Source organism: Lipotes vexillifer, unplaced genomic scaffold, assembly GCF_000442215.2.
Source record: "Lipotes vexillifer unplaced genomic scaffold, Lipotes_vexillifer_v1.1 scaffold325, whole genome shotgun sequence".
Taxonomy (NCBI): Eukaryota; Metazoa; Chordata; class Mammalia; order Artiodactyla; family Lipotidae; genus Lipotes; species Lipotes vexillifer.
This window is the reverse complement of record NW_006799313.1, coordinates 2181621-2193097: the sequence shown is the minus strand read 5'-3', so window position 1 is coordinate 2193097 and position 11477 is coordinate 2181621. Positions and strand designations below refer to the sequence as shown.

General features: G+C 38.9%; 1 protein-coding gene across 2 annotated transcripts in view; it reads right to left on the bottom strand.

The window, feature by feature from the left end:
* Positions 1-5520: 5520 nt before the first annotated feature.
* Positions 5521-11477, bottom strand: part of SLC35G1 (solute carrier family 35 member G1) — a 7658-nt gene continuing 1701 nt past the window's right edge. The window contains exons 2-3 of one of the 2 annotated variants that reach the window (XM_007471581.1): positions 8315-8495; positions 5521-6345 (exon numbers count right to left, since the gene is read on the bottom strand). In XM_007471581.1, the coding sequence (XP_007471643.1) occupies positions 5607-6345; positions 8315-8495 (920 nt within the window). In that variant the 3' untranslated portion in view covers positions 5521-5606. The remainder of the gene's footprint in view (positions 6346-8314; positions 8496-11477) is intronic. The other variant, XM_007471582.1, reaches the window with a different exon arrangement.

The window sequence follows — 11477 nt, the reverse complement described above, 5'->3', positions numbered from 1 at the left end:
GAAAGAGGAGAAAGTAAAAGGAAGTCAGTGATGGCGAGCCAGGTGATAAATCAGATTAAAAGAATAAACATTTATGTATGTCTGTATGTATGTATATATATCTCTATTTCTCTCTTTCATCCCCTCCTTTCTTTTCTGTCAAGTCATCTTATTGTTTTTGTTCTACCAGTTTTATTTTCTATTTTATTTTTGGACTAGGTTACATATCCACAAAACTCAGAATTCAAAAGGTGTAAAAGGGGATGCAGTGAAAAGTCACCTTTCCACCCTGTTCTTCAGCCGCCAAATTCTTCTCCCTAAAGGCAACCAGTGTCACCAGATTCTTGTGTATCTTCCTGGAATATTGTTTACCCTCTTTTTACACAATTGATCACATACTCTGCTACTATCTGAAATCTTGCTTTTTTCACTTAATCTTGAAGATTATCCCAAATCCATGCATGCAAAGCTCCCTTGCTCTCTCTTAATTTACTTTTCTTTTTTTCTTAACATTTTTATTGGAGTATAATTGCTTTACAATGGTGTGGCTTAATTTACTTCTAATGCCATTGTATTTTGTGTATGTACCATTACTTGTTTAACCAGTACCCTACTGAGGAACATTCAGGCTAGTTCTGTTTTTTGCTATTAAGTAATGTTGTAATAAATAATCTTGTATATGTCATTTTTCAGTAAGCAAGTATATCTATAAGACAAATTCCTGAAATGGAATTTCTGGGTGAAAAAATATGTGCATCTGTAAATTAATCGATGTTGTCAAATTGCCCTTCATAGAAGTTGTATCAATGCACATGCTACCCTACAGAGTAGCAAAGTCTTCTGAGTTTTCTAAAGTACACATACCAAGGAACCAAAGCATATACATAGGAAGTAATGGAGACAATTTGATATGACCCAATGACCATGGGCTAATTGGATTCTCATTGTTCCTTTGCTCTCTCTCAGGTACATAATCTGGACCTCTTATATAGTTTTAGAGTTATTTAACTTCACAATTCTAAAATTAAACTCCACATTAAAGAGGTTTCTAATTTACAAACTGATATTTAGCTGCATTTCAGACTGTCAGAACCTCATGAAATAGAAGGGATGGGTTTAATCTTTGTTTTTTAAGGTTTCAAATTTGATACCTCTATGAAACCTATGGCTCAGAAAGCTTTTGGCCTTGCACCCCTTTACTCTCTTAAACATTTCTGAGGACTGGACTCCAAAGAGCTTCTGGTTCATGTGGGATATATATATTTTACAATATTTAAAAGCAAAACTAAAAAGTTTCCATTTGTTTATTTTAAAAGATTCCATTATAACATAAATAATAACTTTTCTTATGAAAAGTAACTATTTTTTTAAATTAGTGATAAAAATAGCATTGTTTCATAGTGTTGCAAATCTGGCTCAGGAGGTGATAGCTGGCATAGCACCTTGTGGAACCCAGTGGAACCTTTTCTTGTAGACTGGACTTCTATGGTAAAACATTTTCTGCCCTACCTTGACACCAGATATGTCTGCTCCTTACCCTCCTGCTATAAATCCTCACCCACCATTTCCAGGAAGTGATGGGCAGTGTCAAGATTCATGGGTTCTTTGTGAACTGGTTTTCCAAATCTGGCGTTCAAATAGGCTAAAACTTGAATGGGTCTTTGTGGATCACAGAGGGACCCTCTTGCAGAACTCTAAGTGAATATGGTAGCTGTATTAGATTTGATGTAAGGGACCAAAGGGGTCATATAGTAGTGTGTTTGGGGTAATGCCCAGCTGCACGTGCCCAGCCTACACTGTAATTACCAAATCATCATGCCCAGTACTGACCATGGCTCCATACACCTAGATCAGAGGCCAGCATGTTATCAAAGAGATCTGGCTCTTCCTACTGGATTACCCTCAGTAGACTAATTATGCTTATTGGGTGAAAAGATAAGAGGCTAGAAGAGCCATGCTGAGTTTGAAGAATAGTGCATGTGAAACACACAGAGAATCAGGCTCACCCCCCTAGTCAGAGCCAAGTGTGATACTCACAGAGCTAAAGCCAGAACTGGAAAGACGGTGACACCTATGGGTAAGATAAAAAGACTGGTGACCATTGGCAGCCCTACATGGGCAGATCAGCCAGGAAATTAGAGCTGTCCAACAGTAGAATTCTGTGCTGGCAGGAGGGAGCCAAATGAGGTTTGTAATCCAGAAAACTGTTCATACCATTCCTGGTGAGACTGCTCAGGGGGAAGGACCCTGTGCTAGGCATCATTTTGAAGAGGAAGTGAATGCTCAACTCTACCATAGTAACCACAGTTCAATACTTAAGTGTGTTTGTCCTCCTTTGGGGTCTACAAGTCCTTCTATGACACTTATTTGTAACATGGGTTGGGGCAAGTAATATTTTTCCATTTAATAATTGAAGCAAATGAGGAAAACAGGCTCAAGGACACTAAGTGGAAGAAGGGCCGGGCTGGAAAGTGATTACACCACACCCAGATCTTCAGACAGCTAATCCAGTGCTTTATCCATTCTTCCAAGGTGGACTAGTATGGGTGGGAGAAGCTGGAGACAGTGGAAGAAACAGAAGCTCAGCTGAGCCATTGGAGACTAAGAGGCTTTAGAGAGCAAAGAAGAGAGGGCAAAGAAAGCAGGCGAAACACAAAGGAAGGGATCTCTTGGCAAATGTGGGAGTTGGTGGGGAGACTGACCCGAGTATCGAATTCGTATTGGAATACAAGAAATCAAGTTGGAAAAGTAGGAATAGGGTTAGATGAATAATTTGGATGTGATGTGGTACATAAGAAGGCACTGCTATGTCTACATGAGAACCAGAGTAACAATGAAAGCAGGGCCTTAGGAAGATTAGTCTGGCAGTGGAACAAGGATCTGAGTGGAAGAAAGAGTCTAGAAGCAGATAACAAGGATACTGTTGTGGTGATTCAGGTGTGAGGTGATAAGTCTCGGACTAAGTCGGCAGCAGTGGAAAGGTGAGGAAAGAAGAATTCACAAGACAATAAGAAGACAGACACTCCATGACTTAGTAACAGATTAGCTATAGGAACAAAAGCTGCTCCAAGCTCTGAGGATCTAGAAAAATAAAGGCCTCACTGGAACATAAGATTAGGACCTTTATTTTTGAGACATTAGATTTGATGTAACAGTATCAGAGAGACAGATAAAACAATTTGAAACTTATTACATCATAACTGAATGGCCAGAGGTCAATCTCTTTAAGAAGTACATTTTGAAGCATATGGATGAAAAAAGAAATAAGGTATATTAGCTAGCACATATGCTATAATCATAAAAACCAAAATATAGTTTTCTTTCATATTAATTTTATTAGCAATTATAAAATAAAACCAGTTTATGAAAATAGTTCCCTTTTCAAGATAATAGGAACTACAGTCTTTGCAAAATATATGCACCCATAATTGTTACAATACATATCCTTGTATATACCCTGGACATTATAAAAGTGTTTAAGAGTCACACCCTGTAAAAGTTGGGAGAAGAAACATTTTCTCCAACTTTGGTCATATACTGTGACATTCAAGCACTTAAACCACACTGTTGAAATAAAACATGTCTCTAGTGTACAGGCCCAAAGGCATTTAACTTTCAAGGTCCCATAGGTTCTTTTATTGTGCAAGGTAAAGAACCAGGAGAGGGTTCCCTGAGAGTTCATTTACCTTATGTAGCTCAAGCAGTGGTTTACTTTCCGTACTTAATCATGGAACTAAAGGAGGGATCTTGGGCAGGTCCCCTCCCTAGCATCCCTAAACATGGAGCATGTCTCCTACAAGAGGATCTCTAACCCTTGGGCCCTAAGACGCTCTAATTCTATAATTATCTAACATACTGGCAAAATGATGGTTTTGCAACTCTAAACTCTAATATTGCAGATTAGGCTAAAGTTATAAAGATAGTGTGACTTTCCTAAATAGACTTCATTTAGGATTTGTCTGGTGGGAAGCACTTGGGAAGATCAGCAAGCCAAAAATTTCCTCTTGGAACTACTGGAAAAGATCCTTTTCTCACCAAGGCATAAACCTCAGAAGCCCAAGTTCTTTCTTACTTCGGAAGAATTGTGATGAAACAGTGGGAAAGAGCCTATAATCTTTCAAATCTGTAGGCTTAAGATAAGAGCTCTGACACAGTAAGAGCTGGAGACCATTATAGCCTCACCAGTAAAGGGTTCACTGTGACAAAGAGCCATTTGCGTTTATTCTCTACTTCCTGATTAACCTCCCAAGGTTTCCTAAATATTACATTCTCTCTTTAACCGCAGAATACTGGCCTGATGAAGTTCCAGACATAAAATGTGTTGTTTGAATTCATGATGTTAGTATCATGGTGCAGCACTGACAATATCATACTGATATACTAGAATTTAACAGTGATTTTGTTTTCCTATTGAAGAAACTACAAAAATCAATCGACCATGGATTCACAGGTCTCTACATTTACTATATAACATGAAGCATTATTATATATAGCTCCATAAGGGAAAAAGACTACAAAAATAAGTTTACTAGGATTACTGTATTTTAAAAAGTAATTAAAAAAATATACTCCAAAGTCCCCTAAGTATTTGGTTTAGAAGGTAAGAGAGGTATCTTAATAGGGTGAACCATAAGGAACTATGGTTTTTGTAAGTTAAAAAGGTAAAATCTCATCAATTTCTTATGGTTCAACCTAATAAAGCCCTGAGAAAATTTTATTTGGCATCGCACCATAAATTCAAGGAGAGTTTATAGAAAATCACATTTCTAGTATAGGGAAAACACTTCAGGATGGAAATGTGCACACTGGCCATGCCAAGATTTCTTTCTTATGATTTTTAAACACCTTAACTTAGAAAGTTAAGAAAAATTTAGTGCAGTTTCAAAACAACAGAGGACAATTAGACTTACAGAATGTAGCCACAGATGATAATGCCACTAAAACAGAAAACTATTAGCCAAATTTGGTGATTTAAAGATTTTTTTTAAGTTTATGTATGAAAATTTCAGCATTAGAGTGAAAAGGCACAAATATGGGTTAAAAGAATGACAATAATTTATAAAAGCCTTGAAAATAAGGCTAATTCATTTGTTTTATTAATACCATTAAGCAGGCACCTACTCCAGGTTTCAGCTTTGGCCTCCTAAATGGGATTACATTTCAAATGAATTCTCAACACAACACTAATTATACAGCAGCATTATTATCAATAAGTTTCTTAGCCTCTACACTGCTAAAAGAGAATCTAAAATTTCTTCCCACCTATATCCCATCAGTACCAAAAATACACTTTTAAAAATTACATATATTTATACTTGAGTCATAAAAAATTGTGCAGTTTTTCTTCAACTAATGATGTGTTCTCTTACCAAATGCCACCCCAACAACCAAAGCCAAAACCAAAACCAAAAAATAACTGACACACACAAAAAATAATAATTGCTACACCCAACTGACTGGCTATCCTCAACTAATTAAAGACATACCATATTCAAAAATGGTACCTTAACTATGAAATGTATATAGTCAGTGAAGTAAATGCAGATTTTCCAGGTGTGTAGGCAGGTGGTATGTCTGAACTGGGTGATGGTGTACTTTAAAGAAATACACATTTCAGCAATGATGCTTTATTTGGAGCTCTGGTACCATTTACGAACGGCTGCTCCAATGCTACTGGCTACTACGCATAAGGAGCCACCCACTGTCCACCACGACGGCACATCGTGAAAGAAAATAATCTGAAAGATAAAAGCAAAGACCACATCCATAGTCTTCATTAATGCTACTAGCCCTGCTTTTTCTATTTGAATGGCTTTTGCGAGAAACACCTGACCTCCCAAACCAAACAGCCCAATCAGTATGAGAAATAGCCTGTCCAACCCACAGTGCGGCAGACTCCACTCTCCTAATATAGAAAGGGCAATGATGCACTCGGTAAGGCCAGCTACTACATAATACCAAATGCTCAGCATGTAGTCCACAGATGTCCCTATTTTCCTTAGGATAACTAAAGTCACGGCAGCAAACACAGCGTGTACCAGTGCTGCGAAAGCACCCTTCAGGTGAACTGAATAGTCTTTATCCGTCTCCACGACTTCGGAACCAAACAAAAATGGCGGCCTCACGATAAGGATCACTCCGGTGATTGTGAATGCAGTGAAGACAGCGTCCCAAGGGCTATACTTTTCCTTGAGAAATATGCAAGCAATTATAGACGTAAACACTGGACAGCTAAATGAGATAACCGTGGCGTCAGCGAGGGATGTTGACTGGTAGGCGTAGTATAAAAGGATCATGGCACTAGAACCAAGGACTCCTCTGAGAAGGAGGAAGATTCGTTGACCTTTGGGGCCTATGAACCCAGTTCTGTAAATTCAAAGGAAGGAATGCATATTAAATGAACTCGGTATTTGTTTTCAAATTACATTTTTAAATTAAGCTTATCTTAAAAGTCCTAACTATCAGAAAACAAGGAAATAGTAAATTAATTATGTCTACAAGTATTATACACCTTTTAGAAAGTGTGTCCTAAGTATAGCTAATGACATTAAAGTGTTCACAGTAGAAGCAAAAATAGCACAAGAGAAATACATAAATAGTATAAGTCAGCAAAGAGATATTATTTTCCCTAGGTATAGATATATGCCTGCAAAAAAAGACAAAAAGGAAAATATACTGAAATGTTCATCATGGTTATACCTTAATAGGTGGACTCATAGGCAATTTTCCTATTTATTTTCCCCAAATTTTCTATAATAAAAAGTGTTATTTTTATAATAAATACAATTTCATTATTTAGCTGCCCTGTATAAGAAAACTTGGGAATGCGAGTGTGCATTCTCAATCTTAGTGAGTTTTTCTGTTACAGCTGAAAGCAATGCTAAAATTTATTTCAGCCATTGAATATGAGACTTTTCATTGTTCTCCTTAGGAAAAGAGTTAAAATACACTGGAAAAGAAACTGTAGCATTCGGATAAATATAATAACTGCTGCTCAAATGCTTTACAATTAAATATTTACGAAGCAGAGTACTGTGTAAGTTCCTGGCTAGGTGCGGCTCATTGGTCTGTGCCAGAGCTGGCCTTTTTAGAGCAGCGTCTAGGCTTGATATAGGGAGCCCTTGGTCTCTGGAGTTAGAAATGAAAGTGTGGTCACCTCTGGTCCATACTTTGAAAAGCTGAGAGTTTTTCATGATAGTGACACATAAAATGGGTCAAAACAGATTAGTGCCAACAATTTAAGAAAATTCTTCTAAGTGCCTTCCTGCCAATACCTTTACTCCAAAACGGAGAGAATGATTGTGTTAGCATCAGTGGTCTGTTGCCACCTTTAGACATTTCTGAAGTCTTACCTACCATCGTTTCCTAAAATATTGTGACTTGTCCACACCTACACGGGAATTTCTGACAATATTTTTGATCTTAGAGGATTTTCACATTTTTCACCAAAGACTTGGGATAAGGAGTGAAACTATTCTAAGTAAATCTGCACTGAGTTATAGATACAAAGAGACTTTGGTAGCAAGTGACTAAAGCTTTTAATCTGGAGTTTAACCATCTTTACCCAAAGAGAGAAAGAGCCAAACAGCCACCAGGAACCCAACAGGCGCTCCTCCCAGGCGTCTAAGTACACAGGGGTGTGTAGAGGTTACAACTGTGGGGGAGGTATAATTTTCACCTGGGGAGGGTGTGTGTATGGGGTCCATGTGGAAGGGGAGGGGAGGCTGGGCGGGGAAAGAAGAGTAAGGATGGGAACTACAGTTTTCATACAGGGTAGAGGACAAAGGATATCATTCCCTCCAGTTTACAGATGAGGACACTGAACAAGAAAAGAGCTAAAAAGGCCTTTCTCAAGATCCCCTTTCCCCTTTCCCATGGCACCCTAGTGGGAAGACCTAAATATTATTACTGTAACCTTCTGTCTGCCCTGGTAGGAGAGCAGCCTGTTCTACTTAAAGAAACCTCTGACACTAGGAGACACTACTGTTTCCTCTCGTTTACTTTTTTCTTCCAAATACTAGTTATGCCAAAGGAAAGAGGGAGGGTGGTACAAGATGGGGGGAATTGTACAAGGAAAGCTTTGTTCTCAAAATAGGGGGTGGTAAATAACTGAATCTCTTTCCCCTCCTTTGTTTGGGCATGTGGTTGGTGCTTATGAGAGCATCTTCTGTGGGTGGATCCTTGTGACTTTTCATTAATCTGAGCCAAAGGGTGTAGGGACTGGTAAAACTATGAGAGGGATAAAGCAGAGTCTGTAGAGTAGATAATTTAAACAGGTCAAAAGATTTACAAACATTTATTAATACCTTCTACTTTGCAGGTAAGAAATACTTACTTCCTGTATATTAAGCAAGGGATAATGATTAGCATTTGGAACACACATCGGAATGCACTAATTTCTACAGCGTGGATGTCTTGCACTTTTTTAACAAATAAAGAGCCCACTGAGAAGAGGAACGCAGACAATAAGGTGTAAAACAAGCCAAGTCCAGGACAGGGTGCTTTCTTCTCAGCTTCTGAAAAAGATTAAATTCTGGTTAGTCCTTGCTTCCAAGGGTATGTTTAATCACTTTTACTTAGAAATTGAGAAAAATGGAACAATACTAATAGCTAACAGCCTACAAAAATTACCTCCTAAGCCTATCCGTTCTCTGGATCTGAACCATTTTCCCCACAAAGAATAAAGAACCACAGACAAAGGGCAACAATTTAAACCTACCTTTTTAAAATGCAGTTCACCCTATAAAATGGATCTCTTTGTCTCATTGAAGACTCATCCCTCACTCCTAAGGTCAAAAAGAAGTAAAAAGCTTGCCAAGATGGTGAAAGAAATCTTTAAGAAATGCTTATCAAGATGGCTAGAAGAAAAATGCTTCCAAGTGATATTTTATATCATCTCATTGGTGAACTCGGCTTTATGTAGAAAGTGTTCTTTTCTGGAAAACAGGTCCTAACTGTGTGATATGGCTACTTCTTGATTAGCTGACTTCCCCCACAAGCCTGTAAGCTCCTCCAGGGCTAAGATCTCAGCTGCCCTGTTCAGGCCTGGCCCATGGAAGACCCTGAATAAATATTTGCTGAAGGAAATAATGTAAGAAAATTTCGTGGAAAGATGTAGGGTCTGACACCACAGGCAAAAGCATAATCTGAGAAGGCTCTCTGTTTAGTTATTTTGAACAGTTAAGGAGATCTTAAAGTTTTCACGGTTTATGACTTATCTTCCATTTAGAACATAAACTCTTTGAGGCCAGGGGCTAGGTTATCTATCCCTCTTAGTACTTAAAAGTGCTTAAAAATTAAAAAAACAAAAACAAAAACAGGACTGCCATCTAATTCTTGGCTTGATCTGAACCAGGAAACTTCTGCTTTCTCCAGGGCATCAAGTATTCAATCCATTAATGACAGTCTGTAGGAGCAGCCACTGCCTCTGTCTTAAACAGCTGCCTAAGACAGGAGTAGAACCTGCTTTCAATCTCACCCCCATCATTCAGAGGACAGCAAAATGCAACAGGGTAAGCAGAGAACTCCTTAAAAGATAGGGCACACACTGAGGAATATTTTTTTTTCTTTTTTGAAACTAACACAAAAACAAGGACAGAACAGGAAGGAAACACAGTACTGGCTCTTGTTAGTTAAGAGCATAGCAGAGGTGAAGGATGTGTAGGCATATGCAATTTGTAGTAAAACAAGGATTATCATTCCAATCTAGGAATTTACAGTGGGTTACTCAGCCATAAAACAGTATTGCACAAAGTTGGTTTTAATGCCCTTTTCTGATAAACACAAACACCAGGTAATACATTTCAACATCCTCATGTTAATTAGATACCTTTGCCCCCAAGTGACAAACAATTTGCAAAGTGGGACCAAACTCTGATGATGCACAATTTTCCTGGGGGTACACTACAGCCTTTGTAGTAAAAGATGCCATTCTGGTCAGTGGTCTCCACCTTTTCCTGTTCTAGGTGTACTGCTGAAGAGAATGACTTGGAGCTAGCAGTCGTCATGTAATAGGTTATCCATTATAAGTGCCTGAATCCTCCACATTCTGTTCTATATCTATGTGCTCAGATACTGTAGGAACCAAACTGCACATACCCACTCAGCCCATGAGAAGGAAGCTTTAGAAGACTTCCAAGTTAAGCACCACAAAATACATTTATTGGCTCTGGTCAGCCTTAGAGGTCAGTTTCTGAAATTTCAGAATTCAGGTCCAAATAAAATAGTTTTCTTTCTTTCTATCTGTACATTTTTTATTTATTTTTTATTTTTGGCTGTGTTGGGTCTTTGTTGATGTGCGCGGGCTTTCTCTAGTTGCGGTGAGCAGGGCCTACTCTTCGTTGCGGTGTGCAGGCTTCTCATTGCAGTGGCTTCTCTTGTTGTGGAGCACGGGGTCTAGGCACATGGGCTTCAGTGGTTGTGGCTCGCGGGCTCTAGAGCGCAGGCTCAGTAGTTGTGGCGCACGGGCTAGGTTGCTCTGCAGCAGGTGGGATCTTCCCAGACCAGGGCTCGAACCCGTGTCCCCTGCATGGGCAGGCGTATTCTTAACTACTGTGCCACCAGGGAAGCCCCAAAGTAGTTTTTCTTAAAAGAAACCCAATCCTTACATAGAACCTACACCCTCAGAAAGAACAGAATAGGAAGGTCGAGGACAGAAAACATCTCCCTGGTCTATATTTCAAGGATCTTCTCCAACCTAAACTTTTAAAATTTTCTCCAGGAATATTTTAACTTAACATGATATTTTAACTCTTTTAAAACTTTACGTTACAAGGTCTAGTTGAACTTGATTATTTGTTATAAGACTGAGGACTGGTTCTCCTCAGGCAAACCTCAGTCTCTTACAGAACAGTAATTTCAATTCTCTCTGTCAAAGGAGATGGACAAGAGAGTAGCATAATCCAAAGAGGCATTTGCCTATGTAATATGCTTCCATGATCATATTCCACTGAAAACGTATCTAATAATTTGGCAACTCTAAATAATTCAAGTTAAGTAAGTGGCCACAGTGCGATTTCCTGAGTCAGAAGAAAACTGAAAAGTTGCTCACTTTCTCTATCCTCTGCTTTAAACTGGTGATTCACTACCCAGGTTGGGAATTAGAATCAACTGAGGAACTTTTAAATCATCAATGCCAGCCCTACCCTAGACCCACTGAAATAGGACCTCGGTCACTGTAAAAAGCTCTACTGGTTTCAGGGCCACTGCTACCCTAAGGAACTAACTCCTTCCAGGGGGATGTGAGGCACAGACTTAAGACAACAACTTCTCCTTGCTTCAGTCTAAGACCCACACTGTCCCTCAAGAAAATAAACAGATGTCTTAGGATAGCTGTGTGCTGTCTGTGAAGGTTATCCAAGAATGTAAGAAAAATGGGTAACAGTTTCAACCTGAACTTGAAAATGAACTTTCTTGAGATAACCAATTGGGTTAAGAAGCTAAAATGATACTGTCCCAAAGTTTAATGACCACAGTACACGGGCCGGGGGGGGGGGGGG